Below are 25484 nucleotides of genomic sequence, written 5' to 3' on the forward strand. Positions count from 1 at the left end.
ATGGCGTCATGCCGTGGTGTTGCTTTGCAAATTTACACTGCCACCCATTGGCCTGGCGTGCATACTACAGCATTTCCAGTAGATTTTGCGGCTCTGTGTGAATGGAGATCGTTCCAATAACGTCGTCATATAAACGCAGAAGTTTTTTAAAACGCAAAGGACAGACTTTTCCGTTTTTAGAGAAACTGTTGTCGTCTAAACAGGGCCTTAGGCCAATCACAGGTTATTTCAGAGAGAGCATTTCTGTTAGCTGTTCTACAAACACAGATGCGCGTGCACTTACCTTTAGATTGTGAAAGCCTGATTCAGTAGCCCCTTTTCCACCAACATTTCCAGGAACTTTTATTACCAGGAATTTATTTACCTGGGTAAAATAATTCCTGGTAATCTGTGAGGTTTGCGTTTCCACCGCACCTCAAAGTTCCAGAAGATTTATTCAAATTAGCATGATGACATAGATGATCCAGCGTGTGCCCTGTATTTGGCTCCGCCAGCTTGGCTGGTTACGTGCTGGTGTAGAGAGTTGGGGCTGTTTGTGCCAGCAGCTAAGTTTAAAAGTATTTTAAGATAAGTGTCAAGCTAAGTTAGTCTACATACAGACAGCTGTGATTCAACTTATTAGTAACAGTTCGCTATCAGCTGAACTATCTTGCTGTCCTTGTGTAAGACATAACGTTAGTGACGGTGGATGAGAGACTGTGGACGGAGCATATTGAATATCACTGTCTACATGTTAACATGTTCATGCTTACTGAACACATGTATTGATAAAGTATTGGCTTCTTACTTGCTAAGGGTTAATGTCACTTATGGTAACGTGTAAGAGTGTAGCCGCTGTCAACTCGAGTCATTTTCGAGTTATCTTCACTCCGTTATACACGTTCACTCGGCTGTTCACCAGTTACCATGTCGCGTCAATGTATGTATGTGTGTGGAGGAGTTCAGCGCCGGCACAACGAACCGATACTGTTAGCGCTGATCAATACTACGGTCTTTGATAATTTAGCACCGGGGCTAATTCAGTACCGGGTTTCGGTACCCATCCTTAATCAAAACACAAACGAAGTGGAGCCTGTAGAAGTAAAATAAAGTTTGCAGCGGCTGCCTGTACCAGGAAGTGCGTAACGCTGTGCGTTTGTTCAACTGATCAGCGTTCTTCGGCACACCGCCCCGCCCCTCAAGAATTCCGGGTAATCTGAAAAGTCCTGCCCCCCTGCTAGGTACTTTTTCCAGGGTAAATTTGGGGTTGAGGGAACGTTTTTACCCGGGTAATTTCGGTGGAAACGCACAGAGGTTTTTCAAAATCCCGGGTAAATGAGAAAAGTTCCTGCAGTGGAAAAGGGGCTAACGACAATAATAGGACGTGGCCTACGACACCACGCATTACCCATGTACAAAGCAGTCTTTTGATCCCTTCCCAGACGACTTCACACGTATTCACACCTGGTCCCATCTAACCCTAACGACAGACATGATGGCCAGGTGGGTCAAGACTCACATGTGACCTTAACAGCTCTGAAACTAAGAGCTCACATGGGATCTCAATGACTCTGTAAGGGTCCACACCCACACAGAGTTTAAAGCCTGTGACTCCGCACCAGTCATTTGAAACTGTAGAAGCTTGGATGAGAGATGAAATGTCTTCAAGAAATGCAAGCAAGTCCAGTTGCCTACGATATTGTCCTTATTACTACCATGACCTGGATGACGAGAATGGATGATGAGAATCTTCACCGACAATGTCTTTCTGCTAACTTTCTGCTAAAGGCTTACGACTTTTGCTAATTTATGTTTATGTGTTTAATGTTAGCTAACACCTCGAATCAGTGTGTCTTCCCCCTCACTCCCCGCCACTGCGGATGACCTCGTTGGGAGGAGAGCAAGCAGCAGCCCTGGAGACTGATCCCCAGTCAGTGGCAGCAGCAACTGAAACTCTTTCAGCGCCAGAGGACCAGACAGCCACGACTCTTTTAGCTAACTTTCTGTTGCCATTACACAGGTTAGACACAGCACTGCTGCTGGCCACCAGGCAGCTGTGACTGCTCAATTTGAGTTGCCACAGCCACTGACCAAAGGTCACTCCCCGGAGCTGCTCTCCGCCCTCCCCTTGGTGAAGCAGTCCACAGCAGCGGGGAGCGAGGTGGAGAGACAGTGGGGTGTGGTAGCTAGCTAATTCTTGTCTCATTTGTGGTCTGATAAAGAGAGAGAGCTCTTAAATGAAACAGGATTAATTAACTCAATGTATGGGTTATCGTATGAAGCACATACATATGCCCCCTTGACCCTCACACTCCACTCACAGCCCTGTCAGTGCTCCAGTGTCACTCTGTCTGCCCCCAACTTTCTATCTAATTTGACTGTAATTCAGAAATCATAGAACTGGAGTTGCATCTGTTATTCTCATGACATTCACATTCTCTTGTAGTTTGGGGCTTGGTGTCCCGGAAATATCATGGATTTTTCACAGTTTTTTGGGGTCTGTAGAGGGAAGAATTACTGGATTTTCTCTACAAGAAGGAAAATACCTCTACTGTTGTAATGAACACTATAGAATGGGTTCAGAATCAATAGATGGTGTAATAAAGTGACCGTACACAGAATTATTTAACTAAAAAAAGTGGATTTAGTGTTAAGTAACTCTGTAAAATGCTTATGCTTGTAAAATTAGGTCCTGGCCTTTAAGACTCATCTTTAAGACTTGACCCAGCTAACCCAACTGTTACTGCTAAATTCAGAACCTGAGCCTGACCTCTGACTCAAACCTATATTTTTGCTTTATTACATCCACTGTTGTGCTAATGCAGTGCAGTGGCTACACTCTGGGTAGCAGAAGCCTAATGCACACCTGATGTTGCAGACTGTATTACATTGTACAATGTTATAGTGTTTGACCTGAAAATGTGTATGTACAATAACAGTTTCTGTGTGTGTGTGTGTGTGTGTGTGTGTGTGTGTGTGTGTGTGTGTGTGTGTGTGTGTGTGTGTGTGTACCCCCAGCCCTCGTGTTGGTGGATATCAGAGGAGTCAAGTATTTACATTAGCCGTCATCTTTTGGAGGTGTTTGCACACAGACTATCTGACGCTGGCATTGTGGTTGCCAGGTTGGGTAATCAGATCTTGTTTATTGCATCAAGCCTGTTTCAACATATCAGAATAATGATAAACAGAGAAATGGGAGTAGTTTAGGATGCCATCCAAGAGTTGCAGTGAGTATTAACAGAGGGTAACATGATCCAGAGCATTATTGAGAGTGAGAGAGAGGGGACAAGGACAAACGAAAAGTCAGTGAAATGAGGAGCCGGACCTGCAGCTTTATCCTGCTTCATTTCAGCTTGTTATGAGGTCGTTTTCACAGCTGGCAGACAAATCGTGACCGTTAACAAATTGGGTGTGAGATTCAGTTCACAAGTTGAAATCAGGTTTGTTGAATGTGGTTTTAAATTACACATTGCTCGAAATGCTCTTCTGTGGCATCTCTGTTTGCTTGCTTCACAGACATCACGACCTGGTCGATTTACATTAACATTGTTGTTGTGATTCATGTTGGAGATGTTTGGAGTGCACTCATGCATTGTACAGTATCTTAACTGCACACACAATCCTTCAAATACATACAAAATACATACACATAGAAGCGGAGAGCGATCCTGCTGAGTGATTATGAGGGATGACGCAGTGTCCTCGATTCCTTTAACATTGTTGAAAATTTTGGTATGTGGGCGAATGTGTGCTCTCTCTCTCTCTTTCTCTCCCTCTCTCTTTCAGATATGCTTTAAATGGGTTACTGTACTAAGGAGATTATCTTAGTGTGTGTGTGTGTGTGTGTGTGTTTGTGTATCATGAGCATGCATGTTTGCCCATGTGCACATGGATATCTCCTTGTGCATGTGAGAGCATGTGTGTGTGTGTGTGTGTGTGTGTGTGTGTGTGTGTGTGTGTGTGCGTGTGCGTGTGCGTGTGTGTGTGTGTGTGCGTGCGCTACTTGGTTGCGTGCCGTGCGTAAAATATATATATGAATAATGCACCATCCATCTGAATTTTTAATAGCACTCCTCTCTGACACTGAATTTGAGTCAAAGTGAGAAACACAAGCATACCGTATTTTAATAGTTTTATGTTCTAATCTTATGTATTATCCTGTACTTACACACAGGGGAGCTTACACATGCCATCCTCATTTCATACAATGCCTGGGCCTTTAAGAGAGTGATAGGGAGTCAGGAATAAGGGAAGAAGAGAGAGCAGGGAATAGAGACAGATGAGCGAGGGAGAATCATAGAGAGACAGTGAGGGAAAAGGAAACAGAAGGGGGGAGATGGGAACAGTCTAAAAATAAACCGTCAGAAATGCTTTTTTAAATCTGCAGTGATGCAAAGTATTCATTCAAATAAATGCTCCTGCAGTGTGACCACAGCACCCGTGTGGTTTAACGCCTTGTGCTTTCACCTCACGACGACACATACTCATGTCATATTCCAGCAAGTGATTTACTTTTCTTATTAATTTATGATTCGCCCTGTCTGTCGTTGTGGAGTAAAATGGGTGAATGAGGAGAAAATGTCTGCTGCACACAGCCTGGTTCAGAGGTTTGGTGACAGTTGAGATTCCAGATTGCTCCTCGGCTCACCTTCTCCTACCTTCCTCCTGCTCCAGGCCCACAGAGCCTTCTGATTTGTGTTGCATAGCCATCTGTTCAGACTAATTAACTAATTAACTAATTAATGAACTCTGGGGAAAGGCCCACCATCGTGGGCTCTGAGAGTGAGAACATTTTTCACCTCAGGAAGAGAGATGAAACGCTTCTTCTGGAGATGTTTCTTTGCACCTTCTACTCAGTTTCAGCTTTTGACTTGTAAGTAAGAGCAACCTATTTAGTAGGGCTAGGACAATATGCGTATTTCTCAGTTAAATACTTGGGTGATTTGATATGTTTTGCAAATTTGTACTTTTTGCAATTTTTTAGAGACTGTATGTCATGAGGCATATGACCAAAAAATGGAAATAAAATGCACATCACATGTTCATCACGTTTGTTACTTTTACTGCATTGAAAAGTGGTAAATAAAATGTGCATACACAAGAGAATTAATTAAAAAATATACACATTTTAAGTAAACTTAAACTGTTGATTTAATTTTGGTGGCCACCACAATATCAACATTGACCGCCAGGTATTGATTTTATTATTATGTGATTATTATTTTTTTTACCATTTAAATTGGGTAAAATCAACTGTCATTGTAGAGATGCGTGCAGCTTAATGATTTACTCAGCCCTTCCTTCCTCAGCTGTTCTTGCTCTCCGTTTATCAAACCACAAATAGACTACTACACTACGGACTACTTGACTTCACCGCAGCCCTGGAGAGAGACCCTCAGTCAGCTACTGAAACAGCTCAAACTCCAGCGCCTGCAATCACACAAGGGCTATGTAAAGGCAGCAACAGAAAGTTTGCTGATCTGACGAGAAGTCAGATGTTGCAGTATCAGACCCCCAGCGCTGGTGTTTGTATTGGCTGAAGTCGAGTTGCTACAGCTGCTGACTGAATGTCTGTGCCATTTTCTGCTTTCTCACTTTTTTTTAATGGTTATGACATCACATTACTCATCCAGCAATAATGGTGCTAATTTCTTTCCACCCCTGCATTTCAATTATATTGATTCAGGCATTAAAGGTACACTATGCAGGAATTGTCGGTTAAAGCTGCAACAAGGAACTTTTAACTGGATATGCAAAAGTCTCTCGTTTCTGCTGATGTCTGTGCGTGACCTACAACAGCAAATGAGACCATCGGTGTGAAGATAAGCTATTTCTATATAGTGTATATCCATACCTTTAGGAAACTGTCTCCGGGTCCGCCCCAGGTCGCTTCCAGGACGAAACGATTTACGGCACTCAGACGGCACACGTCATCTTACCTAGCTGCTTACATTTATAGTGACTCTTATAAATAGTCGCTATTCCTCCTCCTCGACCCGACGTCCGCGGGGAGTTAAAATAGCAGCAATCATCGGGTAAAAGTTCTGTGAAAGCACTGGACTCACCAACAGTCAGCCACGTCTCAGTCACACAGAGAAAATCCAATCCTCGGGAAGTCAGGAAATCCTTCAGGATAAACGTTTTGTTCGCTAGCGATCTAGCATTTACCAGCCCAATCCTGGCAGGAGCCGGCGGGTCCACGGCGTTAGCTGTCCGGGGAGCCACACACAGAGGCCGCAGGTTGCGCAGATTCACCCCGCGCCAGCGGGGACGAGGAGAGCAGGGGCCGCGGGGCTGGAACACCTCATCCGGGCCGACGACAGGTACCAGCCAGGCGTCGACAGGGTCCAGCGAGTGCCGAGAAATAAAGAGGCGAGGCACCGCTCCATACTCAGTCCAAGAAGCCGTGGAAGTGCTCGCCAAACAGGCCTTCAGCCTTACCAGCCGACCGCTGCGTTTACCCCGGCGGCGGTGGCGCTTACGCCGGAGAGGTGGAGCTGGGGCGCGGCAGAGGTGAGCTGGGATCCCCGATAGGAGCGGGGGCAAAGTTTTCCCGTCTTGTTGTTTCATTCATCCCCAAAACAAACACATGCGCAAGCCAGGTAAGCGTCTTTACGACAATACGCGCTAGAGCTCATGGGAAATGTAGGCTTCATTCCAGCAAAACACTACCGCTTTTGTCCACAGGGTCGCCAAAATCAACTCAAAATGAAAGTTCCTTGTAGGGGCTTTAACATTTGTACACAGTATTGCTAGCAAAATTAAAAACCAACCCCAAATTCACTTTTGTTTATATTTGCATTTGTTCTGCAATATGTCTGCAATTTTTGTAGCTTCCTCTTGGATGCATGCTGCTCAGCACCTGGTCGCTACCTTTTATAAAGTCCCGACCTTAGGGTGCCCATTAGCTCATCTGGTAGAGCAGGCACCCCATGTACAAAGGCTTTGTCCTTGCTACAACAACCACAGGTCTGATTCCAATCTATAGCCCTTTGCTGCATGTCATTCCCCCCCCTCGCTAAAACAACTGTCCTATCAATTAAACACAGCACAGAAGAAAATAAGAAAATACAGGCAGAGGCTCTGCACCTAAATTCACTGCCACACACTGAGAGTGGGTCATAGGTTACGACTGAGAGGGATTACTGTTATATTAGTCTATATGTTATTTATGTTGTCAGAAAGAAATTGCAATACTTAAGTGAATTAATTTTTTCCCACCCCTAGTATGTAGTAGTAAGTACCACTACATTTAATGACCACAGGTTTTACACTGAGTAAAAGGAGTCATGAATTTAACATTTAATTAATTTTTATCCTGCCAAAATGTACTTTTGATATTTACAGTTGTGTTGGGTGACACTGTGTGACTCAACATAATTCAGTTACTCATAACTTTTTTCTCAAAGAGATAAAAACAGGATTTGGATAAGTTCAAAACAAACTAGTAATTTTGCTGTAAATGTTCTGAAAATTAGTCATCTATTGTCCATGCTAACATCCAAACAGATCGATACTGGTGGTCTTATTGATTCTTGGTCTGTTGATTAGATTTTTTCAACCACTGTAACCCCTTGGAGGTTCAACAAGCTGTAAACACAACACTGACATATAATCAGTTTTTAAGGTGAATGTGTTAGGAAAATAGCTGCCTATTGGCACATCCAGCCAGACACTGAGCGATGCTGTCATTTATTTGGATGAGCACTGATTCACGAGGCAACTTTAGCACTCACAGCACTGAGCACCTCTTAAAGTTTTTATGGCTAATCTGTTATGTGCTTTTTTATACATCCAGCAGAGACAGAGCAACGTTAGCAATCATTCAGAATTGTGTTTGTGACCATATGAAAAATCTGTTTTAAGCTCTGTTTTGGTCTCTACCAAATATGTTGCTCTTTAGCTGCTAAATGTTCCACTATGTTCACCAGCTAGTAGTTAGTCTGTCAGTTAGTGCTGGATAGGAAGAATAAAGGAAATTCATCAGACCACTGAAAACAGCTGCCTGCTGCTGCTTTAAATAGTGAGACTGAACCAGAACAATAAAGCTGCTGGCTGCAAAACCAAAACAATGAGCTGAAAAACGCTAAAATGGTTCAGTATAGGGAGGGGAATTAAAAAAGCCTGGTGACAATTCTTTGTGGGTTTATTACTACAGGCCACCTCTTTTACATTAAACAGAGGCATTTCATACATTGTCGATACAAAAGTATTGATTACCATTACCATACCATTTAAACGATCATATATCCAGTTTATATTGCTGAATAATGGTATTAAATTTGTGTGAAGTTAAGTCTTATTTGTGTGTGAATTTTACCTCGTATCTGTTATCTTCAACAGTTTTATCTGACTTTTGTGGTAAAGAAATGTAACCAGAATTAACACTGTCCGTAATACGTATACTTAATACTGGTACTGTTCATAATGATAATCACAGTTTTATATTTTAGTGCTATTCTTAAAATTACAAAGTGCAGAGAAAAATACATTCACTTCAGCTTGTTGTACTGTGTCGCGTTAGTTTGGCCATCAAGTACAGGTCGATTGATTGAAAATGATGTATCCAAAGATAATGTGCTCATGTACCCTGTTTGTGACACACTAGCAAACACCATTTTATCCTCTAGTTAATAAACATAATTTATATATATCAAATAAGCCCATGCACATGAAACCATCTTTAGCCAAAGTCAAGTCAAACAGTATCCACAAATACTACTTAGCCCAGAGAGCTTTGGGAATCATTTCAAACTGTGTTGCCTCAAAAACATCCCTTTAAATATGACATAACACTATTTTTAGCCAGCATAGATTTTGCTGTCAATTAATTTCAGCCTGGTGCCTTCTCACAACTCAGCTGTCCCTAAATACAAATGAAACACACCTCCCACTCTCCGCTCGGAGACACAATCTTCCCACTCTGCAAGCAATCGTTAACTCTTCTTTCTCTTCTTTTTCCTCCTCCTCCTTGCACATACCTGCATATCCCTCTGGTTCCCATTATTCATAAATATATATCAGACACACTTGCTCAACACAGTATCATACATGCATACCAACACTTACAATGCTCAAACAAAGACAATTAAAATCTGTACTATACTCAAATCACAACATCTGTTTTACACATTTTATGTTATTATCTGTATATCTTGTTACACCTTTGTCTAATTTGTCACTTCAAAAAATTCACTTGTTTCCCGACATTTTGCCCGCATAACTGTGATGACAGCATAAAAAACATAATCATGCAAGCCAAGATTTTGGGAGTTAAATTTAAACATATGAAACAACGTATTTCCTTTCCTTTGCTGAATTGGCTACAATATGCTTCATACTTTTTCAGCTATCTTGGCATTATTGCAAGTGTGATTGTGTAGACTGTGATGAGGGGGTGTGATGATAAATGTGATGGTAAAATTGTGCATGTTGGAGGCCAAGAACAGTTGCTTCCATCATATAGGCAAAGTTCACATTGAGCACTAATGACTTATAGGTATGTTGACTGAAGCTGACACAAATCTGCCTCCCGGGCTGGCAGCCAGCTGCACAGCTGGACCAATCAAATACAAGGAAGATAATTAATGCAGCTAGTCATACTCGATGCTCGACATCTAACACACCACAGAAAGTGTCAAAATCAGACTCATAAGGTCAAGGTCTTCAAGATACTAGAGTACCTCAAATATCAACTATACTTAGGAATTATAGAAACAAAGACTCCATGAAACTCCAGAGTTCACCTTCGAAGAGTCACTTTTTTCAGTTTTTATTTATTATCAAAGTAATTCAGTAATAGCTGTTTGTACATCCATTGGGAAAATTGCAAAGAGGAACTGCTAGCAGCTAATTTGGCATACTTTTAATGATGCCACTTTGCCCAAATTGTGAACAAATATAGGCAAAAAAATTGGGCTTAAGTTCCAAGCCACACACTGGAAAATCCTTCCTCACCAGTAACTTTAATAATGTATTACCAGTATCAGTGCAATTTATGTACAATTAGGTACTCTTTGCAAAGAGTTATGGAACATTAACTATAACGTGACAATTTGAATGCATACATGCAACAGCACATGTAAATAATTGGTACATATCAATTATTAAAACAGCTTAATGTCTGTACCTTTAGCCTTGTCATTCTAAACTCTGTCTGCAAACAAGGCTCTGTTTCAAGGGTTTTAATTCATTTAATTCGATCAGTTTTAAATTCTCACTGACTGAGATTTTCATCTGTGATAAGTTGTTTCTGAAATGGAACTTTCTTTAAAAAGCTTTGAAACGTCTTTGTGTCAGAGTGATGTTTGAAGCGTTGCTTTTCAAATTTGCATGACAGCCTGGTTTTACTGCACAGCTTGGCACCATTTGAATGGACCTTTGAGAATAAAAATTGAGTGAGATAAGTAAGGTAATAAATACAATGACATTGGAAGCCTATGGGCGGTGTGCTGAAACGACATTAGTTCAGCGGGAGAAAGCCCAATTACAATATAATTTCATTTCTGGGTATACTTGACATACAGAGTGATACATAATTGAAATGGACTTGCCAGCAGGTCTTCAGATTTAACTTCCAGTGCCAACAAGGAGACTTAACAGGTTTGTGTAAAAATGCTGATAATCCAACAAGCATGTGCAAGAGGTGAAGTTCAGCAGCAAATGTTTGATTCAAAGAATGGAAATGATCAGACAACTTTTTATGAAAAAAAAAAAAAAAAAAAAAAAAGCAGCCTCAAGGGGGTGCAATGCTTTAGACTTTTAAGCCCTGTTCCCACCGAGCAGTACGGTACAGTCAGTTCAGTTTGGTACGCTTTTTTCCATTTCCACTGTGAACATACAAAAGTTGTGGAAAATAGCGGACGGTTGCCCTGCTCAGGGCTGAGTTGTGGCTGGTTTCGAGGCAGAAACCACTGTTCATACCATGGAGAGTTAAAATGTTTTGCTGCCTCTTGCAGCAGCTGGAGTTGGAGTAAAAAATAACTCAATTCACTGGGATAACTGCCGGCAACTTTTAAGGTGTAACGTTAGTTTGTAATGTTACTCAATTCGTGATGAATCAATCAACACACCTTAAATATTTCATATGACAACTTTGACCATTACTTAAGTTTTTATATGACAGACACTTTCAGTAATGAGTGGATCTTCAAGTGTTTTTATATATATTAATTTCAGCCGTGTTATTTGAACTGCATATATCCTAATCCTCCCTTGAAGAAGAAAAAAAGTGTCACGGAGCATCCGGCTATGGCAACACTAAACCCCGAGCTTGCCTCAGAGGGACATAATGCACAAAGTCGCTATCTTTAAATATCCCATGTAGACAGACTCTCACTGCAGCCTGTTTTATTTAGTTCTGAAAATGACGGCATGCAGCTTCGTTCTGTGGACGATAAACTAGGTGTAGACTTCCATCTGTGTCACCGGTAATGAGGAAATACAGTGAGTGCTGGACGGAACAGTGAGTGACAACAACCCCGCTGTTTGCAGTGGTAACGCTAGGGTCTAGGCACCAAGGGTTAATTTCGGTTCCAAAGGTACCATACCGGAAGCGTTTGGTGGAAACAGGGCTTTAGTCTCAAGCAAGACTGGAAAATGTTTTCATCAAAAATCTTTTTTTTTTTTTTAGCAGATATACTCATGATTCAGACGACATGTTTGTTCACATCAAGTGGCAACCTCCAGGGCTGAAAAATACAACAAGTGACAATAAATGCAGTTCCTTTAATGTCCACTTGAGGTTGGCTCTAAGAGCCAGTCAAATTTACAGCAGAAAAAAAAACATTATAACAGCCTAGTACAAAAAAAAGAAAAGGTTTTTAGTCTCTAAAGCTTTCCCCATCTGTGACAACTGTACATGCGTGAATTTTTATATTACTCAGCCTTTGAATATTGTTAATGCTTAAAGTTATGCATAATTAGGGGCATGACCGCTTTGAGTGACAGGTGGGTGCTGTCAGTTTACAAGTCGCTACCATGGTGACAGTGCTGGTTAGGTAACATAATCATGGCGTAACCCCAGATTCACAGAGTAGGCTATAGCAACTTGGTTTCACTGCCAACTCATCAAACACAGACGCTTGGTCAGAAGCTCTTGGCGTTAGAAACACAGAGGCACCCTTTAGCATTGGTGAGAGACTCACCATGGGGCAATATGTTTTGACAATCTGGGCAACTTTTGTGGTATGAAGAGCTAGGGTGGGTGGGGAAGGAGGTGGATGGGTCAAACAAACTCTGGACTTTCACTCAGTAGCCTGCTGTTCGTTTGCTGTGTGAAACCAAAAGTCGAGTGGAGTGATTTTAATAAAAACGTATGTCATGTGACGTATGCACGTGACGTTACATAATGTTAATAACAAACGGAATTTAGGCCAAACCATGGTGGGGTTTTTTTTCTAAATCTAACCATGTGCTTTTGTTGCCTAAACCTAAGGAAGTAAATCTGAAAACAAAGGGTTTTTTTTATCTACGTTCTAATTTTATTTTGAAAAGCAGAAGCTGTACATTTACTGTGACAACAGAAGTTTATTTTGAAAAGATACAATGCATGTAATAAGCGTTAATTGACATGTTGTCCCTGAATGTCCAAAACTCAGGCTGGAGGGGTACTTATCATAGTTGCACGTGTAGGGCCACTGACCAAGCATCGGTGGTGAGAATGTGTTGGCTATAGGCGTAGCCGTAGCTATTTCACTGTCTTTTCAGTTCATGAAAGTTAATTGTATTGTTTTGGTTGCCTAAAAATAGTCTTGTTCATTGTTTTGTTGTACTAAAAAGTCCTCCAAGGAGTTGGATGTTCAGTTTTTTCCTGTAAATACTTTGTTTTAATGGTTCCAAGACTGTTTTTGGCCAGCAAAAATTAGCATTAGCATTGTCCCAGTTTACCATAGCTGTAAATGCACCCTCCTAAACAAGCTAGCAGCTAGCAATAGGGTTAGCTCAATCATCTCATCCAGATCTGGACCTCTGGCTCCAAAAATCCAATATGGCGATGGCCAAAATACCAAACTGGAGGCTTCAAAACAGCGGTCCACAAACCAGTGTGTAATGTCACAGTGGCTACGTCCATTATTTGTGTACAGTTTATAGTTCACATAGACTCTTGTGAGAATGTGACATTATGCAGCACATTGTGTAAAGATACCTGTGACAAGATTTACTACCTTGTCACATCAGAGTCAGTACATTTTCTGACAGAAGAACTTTTGAAAACCTTTCAATATTTAATGTTATCTGTGCTGCATACGGTACAGAGAAAGGTCATGTCAGTTCTGCCTGTAATAATTATCCACAGTTACTTTCATCTACAGTAGATAATCCCCAAGGTTGCTGCACAATACTGAAAAATCAAATCCACTTTATTTATTTTTTTCATCATCAAAACAGATTCTTTAGTCTTCACTGTGCCCGAGACATTCACCATCTGCTAAGGTTTTTATTTCCTATTTTGTAATAGTGCTTCTACTTTTGCTTGATTAATTCTGTGACTCATAGGCACATTGCTTTGTTTCCTCTCTTCAGTCCCTTTTTCTGTGTGTATAAAAAGGCAAAATCTTCCCTCTGATTTTTGACATCTCTAATCATCTCCTGTGTGACGTCACAGGGAAATTATATAATATGCCCTTCAATATATTCCTTTCACCTCTCTGTCATGTGGGATCTGACAGTAGCTTTGGGCAATATTCAGTTTAATACCTGTCTTGTGTCTCTTTTTTTTTTTTATCCCTTTCTCCTTCCCGACTTCCCCCCATCCCCACCCCCTCCCTCTCCTCTTGTTCTCTCTTCTCTGTTCACAGAAATATGTTCAGTGACCCACTGCAGTCATTCTGTTCAGTCCTGAAAATTACTCTGCAGATGCATGTACCCATCTCAGTAGTCAAACAGTCAGATGACTGACCGCACTTCAGTTCTGGACTGTGGATTTGTGAGCGGTGCAGTCTTTTACAGAGCTGGTCGAGAACAGAGGATGAACTGAATAAAGCTTTTCAGTACAGTAAATAAACTGCACAAAATACTGCAAGCATCCTTTGATGTGGAGCTGCTGGCCCTCTTTTGGCCTCTCTTGTCTTAAAATGTATCCTTCAGATACATGTCTGTACTCTATACTAATACAGCTTCCTGTTGCAGATGCAATAAAGTATCAATAAGGGGTAATGGCTTTTACCATGACTCATCTCATCAGTGTACATTAGAGAAACACTAAGTGCTCCTACCATTGTTTGCATTCAGTGCATTATGCTTTCATTATTTCATAAGAAACACTTTTTTTGAAAGATTTTTCTAACAATGACGGGAAAGCTTTATGAGAGGGAGCAGCACTTATTATCAGATGGTCCTGAGGGACTTTTTATGGGACACGCTGTGTGATAAAATATACTGTAAATATTTCTGTTTTAAATTTCCCTCCATCAGTCGCTCACCACTCTTCTGTTTTCTTTCATCCACTCATTTCCCTGTCTCCAGCCTGTATCTTTACTTAGAGGTTGATGACTCTCCTCACAGCTCCTTAGCCGTTACCTAAAGCAAGTGTTGAATATGCATGAGTTCAGCCTCATAAACTGCTGCTCTCAGCGCTAAAGTCAGTAGGAAGCCCAACTCAGCAGATGGGGGGAGGGGGAGGGATCAGAAAGAAAACTTACTGAAAGAGAAGAAGAGGGAACTTGTTTGACTTATCTTCAATGGTGGAAGATAAACCAAATTTCCTCTCTTCATGTTGTCCTTGCAGAGAGAGCGACAGGAGGTGCTAGCTTGAGCTAGCGTGCTAGTTCATGCTCTCAACTGCGCGTGTGTATTAACTTTGTTTTTGTGTGCGCATGCATGCAGCTGTTTGTGTACTTGAATATGGAAGGGCTTGAATGTGTGTATGCAAGTGCTTTTTGTGAGTGTCCATCCATATCATTTCGCCTGAAGCTCTGGACAGTTGCCAGGCAACTGTGGCAGGCAGCTCAGGAATCGGCCGGGCAGCCACGGAGCAGACACTTTCCACATGCCTATGGTTTTGATAAGTGGCACAGGTCAGTGCTGATATGTTACCAGGTCAGAGTCGCATCAAGCTAAGAGCCAGTCAATTGCTGGGATGATCTAAGGATAATACAATTACACAATAACATGCAAACTATATCTCCATTACTGGGAGTGATCCTTTCAAGGTAATATTTCTGTTGCAGCACTGATATGATTTAAAGTAACACGATTTCAATGTTTTTGATAAACCAACACTAATCACTATATGATGGAAGCTGAGTGTAGCTTTGGTTTCTTAAAAATGTAGTCATCCTGTTATCTCTAGATCACATTTTAATCAAACTGTGGTTCCTCATGATCATTATCTCATTGTAATTAGGTAAGAGGAAGATTATTGTTTCCTTAAGACTGGGTCACTGTTAGTGGTTGCATATTTTGCAACTAGCAGTCTTACCTAAAGGTATAGTATGCAGGATTGTTTCTGTTTGCAAACATGCTCGCGAGTAAAAGCCAACTCCAGACTCACTCTTGCAATATTTGCGTTTTTTTTCTGAGCTGTTTCCCTTGGATGCCTGCTGCAAACGGTCTGGCACCTAGTGGCTACCTTTTAATACGGCCCAAACCTAGGGTTGTGCCAATGGGCGATCCGATCGCCCATCGGCGATAGAAGGGTTGTTTCACGATGTCTTTTTTAAATGATGATGCAGTCGCGAGGTGTGTGTGTGTGTGTGTGTGTGTGTTGGGGGGGGGGCAGCGCGTGTGTGGTGCATGCTGACAAGATCGAGGCCGAACGAGGCTGAGTGAGAGGAGACAGAGGGAGGCTGCGTTTTGGCCGATCGTTTACACGACAGCGGCATTTTGGGTGCCTGAAAATGCAACGATTTGAAAACGGGTTCCAGAGTGCAACGTTTTGGAAACGGCAGCGTCTCCGTTGTCATGTAAACTTGCAATATGCAGTTCCTCTGAAAACGGAGACTTTTCGCAGTCGGTTCCAGTCACTAGGCACGCCGACCGTCACAACAACAATGCCGAGCTCTGTTTGTGCTGCTCACCCTGTTGATTTGAAGTGAAGTGTAGATCTGTTACTGTAGCAACTCCACCTCGTCATCCATCCAGACAAAGTTATTTGTGCATGCTTTCGCCAGTGTGTCTTCTTTGTTTTGGTTTGTAATCACCGCATTGTAGAGGAAGGCGCTTCAGTGCAGGCGCATGGCATCATGCCGTGGTGTTGCTTTGCAAATTTACACTGCCACCCATTGGCCTGGCGTGCATACTACAGCGTTTCCAGTAGATTTTGCGGCTCCGTGTGAACGGGGATCGTTTCAATAACGTCGTCATATAAACGCAGAAGTTTTTTAAAACGCAAAGGACAGACTTTTCCGTTTTTACTGAGATCGTTGTCGTATAAACGGCCCCTTAGTGAGAGAGTGGAGGGTCGGGGGAGGGATGCGAGATCAATGCCTCCGCCCGCTCGACACTAACGCGCATGTCACAGAGCGGTGAATAAAACAAACAACACAATGTCAGGAGAATGACGATGACATCGTTCATCGGCGATTTCACTAGATGGCGATAGGACGATAGGATATGGACAAGATCGCCCAACTCTACCCCAACCTCACCTGAACGCTGTGGGGGTACACGCCCATAAACTTACCAAACACAAAAAATTAAAAGAAAATGAGAAAGGGGTAGAGTCTTGGCAGAAAAATACATTGCCACACATTTCTAGTGGGTCCCATATAGCACTCTGTGACTGAAAATGAATGTCAGTCAGGGGTGTGAAGTAGAGAGGCAATGGTCCATTATGTACTTCCTACACCCCTACTTCCAGCCCCTGGTTTAGACCACACCCATCTATGAATTTGGCCTTCATTGTGATCTGAACTGAAAACCAGTAAACCGCACCTTGCACTGTTGCAACACTATTGCTTTGAGAAAATCTGTCCACAGACAGACAGACATATAAACACCTGCTAAAATACTCAAACCAGCTGCTGTGGTAGTTCTCTCTACAATTGGTGTCACGTGGACGACATTTCACCATGATGACACACTCACACACAGACTCACAAGGTGAAAAAAATATCAGCCATTACAACAATGTCACGGCTGGTAGATATTTTACAAAATGTGCTTAGCTAAAACTGCTGACCAGGTTTGAATGTATCTACAATAATCTGAATGTGATACCAGGCACCCTATACTCCTATGAAAAAAAATATATACATACATGAGCATTTATTATTCATTTATTTCTTAGTGGCTTGTGTTCATAAGCACTGTCTAAATGTGAACCACAGCAAATAACAAACAGCAAAGAATTTGGATGACACTCTGTGATATGAATCATAATGAATCCAGGAGAACCCACCGAAAACACTTGAGGCACGCTGAGTGTTGTTAACTATAGTGTAAGTACAGTGGAGAGTGTGGAGTGACACGTGTGTGTCACCCTGATTATTGTAGAGAGGTCAATTTGGCAGGTTATCATCACCACCACCATCATCATCATCATCATCATCATCATCATCATCATCACTGCTGCTACCATCATCATCATCACTTACATTATAATCATCTACAATAAAACTTAATTTGTTGTTCAACACACTCCAAAACATGCTGACTTTCCTCTTTTACCATCTGTCTCTGTGTACTCCCTATACTGTACTTTATGGCTGTCCCACTCGCTCCAACTGCCCTTTAGAATTATGCTGCTTAGTTCAGTCACTTGTGTCTTTTTTAATTCCCACACAAGGAAACTTGCTGAATTAGAATCATTTGTACAGCCTTCACCGAAAACACTCAAACATGGGCTTAAGCCAGAGAGACACATCATTACAAATATAGTTTATGTGGGCGCACTGACTGTGACACCAGGACCTTGTGTATAATGATATATGGTGTGTATACTGCACACATTTATTATTCAGACACACTTATTTAGCTGACAGATAGCATGATAGCACTTTATAGAGCTGTACATCTTGACATGTAAATGACATAATTATTAAAACTCACTTTGAGCTGCTGCTCTGTCAGAGATACAACGAAGGATGACAAGCAATCACTGTAGCTAAACTTATACCTGAGCAGATATGTGTCCTCTTCAAAGTGCCTGGGATTGCCTTTGAACAGCATTCAAATCCATTGCAGGAGTGGCAGACTCCACCACTGACTATGTAGACATCTATATAGATCTATATAGAGAGAGTAAAAACTGAGTGTAAAAACATTTGAAGCCTAATTAACAGTCATAAATTGTCAGAAATTGGGTTTGATATGATTAAAGGGGATAGCATTTCTGTGTGTTTGCATGTTCTCCCCATGTCAGCTTGAGCTTTCTGCAGGTACTCCGGCTTCCTCCCACAGTCCAAAGACATGCAGGTTAGGTTAATCGGTGACTCTTAATTAGTTGAAGGTGTGAATGTGGGCGTGAATGGTTGTTTGTCACTTGTCAGCCCTGTGATAGTCAGGCAACCTGTCCAGGGTGTACCCCACCTGTTATCCAGTGTCAGCTGGGATAGGCTCCACTGCCCACACGACCCCCAACAGGATAAGTGGTAATGGAAAATGAATGATGACAAGGGTTATAACAAGGCCTATCATTATGTTATCGACTTATCATATGATATATGGACATAACCTCAATAATTTTTCTGACCTAATATTGCCATTTTTGTTTATTTACATAAAAATGTCACCAACATTTTAGCCTACCAAATGTTAGAATAAAAAGCAGGGTTTTCCCAACCATTACGAGATTTGGGTACAGCAGCTCTCTCTTTCAGTGTTTCCAACCCCATCTCCTTCTGCAAGAAAAATAAAATAATGACAAAGACGACACTGTGTAGCCAACCCGTAGCTTGCAGCTGCACTTTTGGAGTCTAAAAGTCAATCCTGATAGTCGTTCGCTGTCCAACCCCTGGCAATGAGCCAAAAGTCATTCGTTTGTAGTTGTACCCTCCAACAACTTCATCTTGCACTCGGTAAACACACCAGGAAACCACCCAGTTCCCAGGACGTCCAACCGTGGTAGCTGACTGCTGCACACCGGTCGGATTATGGAGGTAACTGCGGTGTTCACAGAGTTTTGCTAGGCTTGTCTTTTAGTCAGGCATCACATGTTTGTTTTTTTGGGTTGGACAAATATTTTCTTGAGACTAAATAAGTCTGGTCTTCCCCTATATAGGTACTATAATTTTATATATACTTTCTTGTATATATTAATAGGTGTTAAATACTTTAAAAAAAAAAAATATGTTAAAAAAAAGTTCAGATTTCATTTCAGTGTCTGAATATTCTTAAGAATTAAAAGTTGATTGCTCTATAAAAAGGGTGTTTTTGCATTATTATTATTATTATTATCATCAGCGGCATAAAATGATCCCAAAATAACAGGCTTAATTTTATCTTTAAAAGGTGATAATATGTCATTATGTCAGTTTCCAGCTTTTCTGGGGTGGCAGTAGCTCATTCCATAGGGACTTGGGTTAGGAACCAGAGGGTTGCTGATTTAAGTCCCTGTCTGGACCAAATATGGAGCATTGACTGGTAGCTGGAGAGGTGCCAGTTTGCCTCCTGGGCACTGCTGAGGTGCCCCTGAGCAAGGCTCCAAACCCCCAACTGCTCGGAGCGCCTGTCCATGGGCAGCCCCCTCACTCTGACACCTCTCCATTTAGCACATTCATAGGTCCTGTTTGTGCATGGGTGTGTATGTCGGGCCTGTGTGTATATGACAATAGAGCAAAAAAATTTGGGGGATTTCCCCTCAGGGATAAAAAAAGTATATCATCTTCTTCTTTCAGGTTGAACTAAGGAAAAACCAAAGTACTAGTATCTATGGGCACTAAAATTCTGTTCATGCACAAAAGGTGTCGCAAAAAATTTAAAGAAATCAAATAATATTTAGAACTAAGCATCACTGTTGATATGAAAAACTAAAGAGATGAGTTTGTGTTATTTTGTTTTTCCATCATGTCCTCTGCCCCAACAGCCACTAATCTGAGGAGTATGCAGTTTACTGAAATCATTCAGGGTATTGAAGTCAGTCATACCATCAAAAATTTGAAAGGCTTGTGCTTTATTGCACTGTGAAATATCCTGGTACTATCTGAAACACATGTAATGTACTGTAATTCACTGTCATAAGAACAAAGAATGGTGTGAGTGTGTGTGTGCCTGTGTGTGTGACATTTTGTTCAGTTTATTTTATCTTGTTGTGGGTGTGCACCTACTGTGTAAATGTGTGTCCTGGAACTAGGTGAAACATGCCTTCTGTTGCTCTTCTCCTCTCTCTGCTGACAAGTTCTCTTAACTGTGTTGTATTTCCAGCGTGGGTATTAAAAATTAGTAATTTGGCAAGCTTTCTCTGTAAAATCTCCTCAGACTTGCAGTGAGTTGGAGGCTGAGAAGTTCCTGACAATGACAGGATGCCATCTTCTGTTTATGCGGGATATTTTTTTAAAGCAATAAACGCACAGCATTATGTTACCCTGTGCTCCTGCATTTCTGCCCTTTCTGCACATAATCTGTACTTTCTTTCTCTTTTCCTCTCTGTGTTTGTTGTAATTTACCCTGCAGGGTTTCTGAGCACAGGGGACCAGTCTGCTAAGGGGAACTATGGCTTGTTGGACCAGATCCAGGCCCTGCGCTGGCTCAATGAAAACATTGGCCACTTTGGAGGAGACCCAGAGAGAATCACCATCTTTGGCTCAGGAGCTGGTGCCGCCTGTGTGAACCTCCTCATCCTCTCCCACCACTCTGAGGGTGAGGTTCTTTCACTGTCATTGTCACATTAGCAGTCATATACCCTGCTCGCAGGGTAGTAACATGTCAGGACAGTGTGGGTAGTGTATTTCTTCACAGAGCATGTTGGTAATTTCAATGAACACCCTAAAACAGATTAAAAAAAATACATGGCAATAATATTCCCCCAAGTGAAGGGATGCAATATCCAGAAATGAGTCATCCACTATTTGCAACAATATTGTGTAGACATGTTTTTCAATAAATATGCAAAAACTGCAAAGATTGAGTAATTTGACAGAAAATTAGACTGTCAATCTGGACAGCGCAAGAGTCAACAGATGGATGAAAACAGGAGGTTATTTGCCATGAAACCTTTACTCACCTTGGGACACAAGCTCTGGAATAATCCCAAATAATGTCATCCCACAAGGGACTGAGATCACCGAACTGCACTGACAAACTGTCCTTCTCTAATAAAAACTAATCCTGTCTGAACACGGCACTGGGAATAGATATACAATACATATATATTACTCTTATATCTATAAATGTAATTCCTTGTATATGTATAACTTAAGGTTCAATTAAACATCATGACTTCTACCCATATTTATGATTGTATACATCATCATATTAATGACATTCATGTGATATTTTTGCATTGTTTGAGAATGATACTTTGGTGATTGTAAGCAGACACATTAATAACATGTCTCAGTGCAGACTGGACTAAAAAGAGTGTGGTCTTTGCCAGTTTTGCCATGATTTTTTAAACCACGGCATCCCTCTATTGACCGAATTACCATGATGTTACGCTAACAACAATAATCACTTCCAGGTAGAAGGAGATATGTCCAATAAAACTGGCAAACTTGTATATTTCTGTTGTTACTTTCAGCTGTAACAGTAACAAATATAGTTTAATAAAGTGGTCTGACATTTTTGCTGTGGTTTTATGGTCTCTGTTGCTTTTCCAAATCTGCTGTCACGGAAGCTAACCAATGTACTGCTGTGGATGGGGATGCAACAAAACATATTTTGCCACCTAAAAAAAATCAATATTAATTTTAATGTACACTATATTTTAATATTTTCTCTGCTTTACCTTACACACTTACCAATCGAGGCAGCGGTAGACCAGAAACTCAGTGTTCTGCCTACTAAAATAATTGTTTTTGTCAATGGAGTCTAGTGGCTTTGATATAATGATTTCCATTCCTCGCCATGAAAGGCTGTATGACAGCAGGGTAAAGCAGTGAAAATATTCGAATTATGGCCACAGTCATTATTTCTGACCGCTTTGCATTGGAAAATGTATTGTTTTACTGTGACAATCAGCAACTGAAGGAAGCCCTTACCAGTTGCATCACAACTGCATATAAACAGGTTTTTTTCCCGCAGTTTTGATACATTTGAAGGCATCATTAATATATTAGTTCATGTAAATGTAACCTCACTATGTTATGTGATGACGTGTTATCGAAAATGTACAGTAAAAAAATTCACACAGGTCTCACAGCACCTTTAGCCCGTCCTGAAAGCACCACCTCAGGAACCACTTATATTAAGGACTGTGCTGTTTCGTTTGTTTGTTTTTGAATGGCAGATCTCTTAAATACCCACCAGATGTTTGATAACTAATCCTCTGATGTGAGTAGAGCTCACAAGGTGAATGGCACTTCATACTTTACCAAGAATTCAGATTATGTTATTACTGAAAGGTTAACCTGCACGCTGACAAACTGACCTTGGGCAGATAAAAACATACATATGAAGGAGATTCTCAGAATGCTGAGTGTGTGCATAAGAACACACATATCTTTTTGTCTTTCTCAAGTCAGGAAACATTCAGAAGGACATGGAAATGCATTTCAATAATTTTTTAGCATCAGCCAAGTTGTTAGTTGCTGTCAAGTGGCCAGCTAATGTTGGCCGTATTGCATGCTGTCCATAGACAAAGACAAATACTCACACAAGCAAACTAGAAATAGATAGTTCTGGATCCTTTGTTTGGTGAATGTTGAACTATTTTGGCCAAAAGTATGTGTATTTTTGGTGTCATGTCAGTTTTTTTATGCAGAGATTTGCAGCAAAAAATCCTCCTCTACTCCATTTTGAAGTCTTGGCTGTAACACCACAAAGTGCAGAAAAAGTTGGTGGGTGAATGTTTTTTAAAGGTACCGCTTGTGTGTGTGTGTGTGTGTGTGTGTGTGTGTGTGTGTGTGTGTGCGCACGCGTGCAGAGGAGAGATGAGATGAGGAGTAGAGCTGGAGCTGCAGCTGAGAGGCTTCTTAATTGATTTCACAGGGAGAGGAGCGGGGGTGGGGCACATGCAGAATATGGGGGGGCTTAATTATTAATGACAGAATCTGCAGATAAAACAGAGGGACAGCAAGCCACTTTACATAACAGTGCAGCGGTGCAACAGTGCGAGCAGTTTTCTTTCTCTCTCTGTCTCTCTTTGGCGTTTTATCCAACACGGCCATCGAGCCCAGCGCTGTGCTTGGAGATGCCACCATCTTTCTTGCAGCTGTCTCTCGATGTGTATAATGGAAGCACTTTATTTTGTTAGGCTAATGTTCGTAAAGATTTTCTCCGGCTATGAAAAGCAGCAGAATATCTACTTCATCTTACTTCCTATGTAATATTCTACAATTGCCCCTCCTCCAACATATGCATTATTAAAAGCAATCACACCATACGGCCTTGAAAGCCCCATCAGCTGCTAGCAAAAGCCTGTCAGAGGGGGAAAACGTTACTGAACTGAGAGAGAATAAGTGATTTCCTTTTAAAGCTCTATCTTCTGTTTGTGGTCCTCTTTTGTGTAGGCCTGTTTCAGAGGGCCATCGCTCAGAGTGGCTCAGCCATCTCCAGCTGGGCAGTCAACTACCGACCAATGATGTACACCAAGATCCTGGCAAGGAAGGTCGGCTGCACTCTAGGGGACATGGCCGAGCTGGTGGACTGCCTAAGGAGGAAGAGTTTCCGGGAGATAGTGGACCAAGACATCCAGCCTGCACGCTACCACATCGCCTTCGGGCCTGTGGTAGATGGGGACGTGGTGCCCGATGACCCTGAGATCCTTATGCAGCAGGTCAGAGCTGATGTCTGCGGACGTCATCTATTGAACGCTCCCATTGTTTCTCTCCATTGTTTACTTTGCATTTGGTGTGTGAATTTGACCCAAGCAACACTGCTGCATTCTGTACTGTCATGTCATGCTGTGTGTGTTTATGGTGACACCAGGGTGAGTTCCTGAACTACGACATACTGCTGGGTGTCAACCAGGGAGAGGGCCTCAAATTTGTGGATGACAATGAAGGAGAAGACGGAATATCAGCAGCCTCGTTCGACTACACTATCTCCAACTTTGTGGACAATCTGTATGGATACCCTGATGGTCAGACCCTGTCCTACTTTACCTTAAAACGAGTCATTAGTTTGAAGCTCAAATCTGTAACTTTCCACATGTTGTCGTGTTCTGCGGCATTTAGACATACTTTAAATGATGCTCAGACTACAACAAAGATGGCAGAGTAAAGAACTCAGATCCTTTACTTAAGCAATAGTAGCACTGCCAGCACTGTAAAAAATACTCAGTATAGATAAAAGCTGTGTATGAAAATTCTATTTAAATAAAAATCCGTAAGTATTATTAGTCCAATGTACTCAGTTTATAAAATAATATAATTACCAGCGACGCAAATGTGAATATTAACAGTTATTGTTGTAGTTTGGGGTCGTGGTGGAGCTAGTCTTTACTATTTTACATACATAGTTTAATCTATTTCAATATATTGTCTCTTGTAAGGTCGAAATATACACAAACAAATTACATTTTCATTATTGTTTCATGCATACAACAATGCCCAGCCCGCATGAGCTTACACTGGGTTTACATATGTTTTATATGTTAAAGCTACATTCGCTAAAATTTTAGCAAATATGACATAAAAGGTTTTTTTTATAATGCTGCATTCCATTTTCCTATGAAGTCAGTGGTCGGAGGTGGGAATGGTGTCACACCTGAGATGATTACATTCCAGTACAAGTTGAAAAATCGAAATGTTGTTAGCAATCCCACTTCTAGCCAGGTTAGCATTACCAATACCAATACCAGTTGAAAACAATGCATTACGCTATATTTTGCGCATACAAACACTGTAGCAACATGTCCACACATGGAAGTTGGATAGCACTCTGACTGTTTTGTACTGAAGTACAGCCTTTGAGTAAATGTACTTTTCAACATCACTGCAGGTAGAGGGGCACATAACCAATGGGTGTAGCCAAGTCAGCGCTACAACTAGCAAGCTATGCTGCTAGCATGTTTACTGCCAGCTGTGCGCTGCTTTTTTTTATTTTTACAATGGATGTATATCAGTTGGAACTGATATTTAATAGTATATTTTTTTTGCTACAGTAGCATTGAGACGTTTCCTCTTCATTATCTAAAGCTTTTCCAGCCAGATGTTCTAAACAGAGCTGTTGGATGCTTCTTGCTGAGCTACAGACCCACACTTAAAAGAATCTGAGGGGAAATTTAGGGGTTTGGTATAAGTGTAATGCAGAAAACCTCTTAAAGTTTGGTTAACTATACAGTTTTCATTCAGATCACAGTTATAAAGTACTGCTCCATCAAAATAAATGGATGTCAATGAATAAAGAAACGCAGCAGGATCCTTTGCTGTAGAGTTGATTCATTTTTTAGGGACAGTTGTGTTATGCACTTCTTCATGGATTAACTTAGCTGAAAGGAGACAAGCTAGCAAAGCATCCAAAAG

At 41.3% G+C, this 25484-nt stretch overlaps 1 protein-coding gene across 1 annotated transcript in view; it reads left to right on the plus strand.

Annotated features, from left to right (window-relative positions):
* Positions 1–25484, plus strand: part of nlgn2b (neuroligin 2b) — a 99037-nt gene that overhangs the window by 68586 nt on the left and 4967 nt on the right. Inside the window, exons 5-7 of the mRNA XM_050041283.1 lie at positions 20533–20718; positions 23529–23794; positions 23947–24100. Of these exons, the coding sequence (XP_049897240.1) occupies positions 20533–20718; positions 23529–23794; positions 23947–24100 (606 nt within the window). The remainder of the gene's footprint in view (positions 1–20532; positions 20719–23528; positions 23795–23946; positions 24101–25484) is intronic.

Source organism: Epinephelus moara, chromosome 3 (assembly GCF_006386435.1).
Source record: "Epinephelus moara isolate mb chromosome 3, YSFRI_EMoa_1.0, whole genome shotgun sequence".
NCBI lineage: Eukaryota > Metazoa > Chordata > Actinopteri > Perciformes > Serranidae > Epinephelus > Epinephelus moara.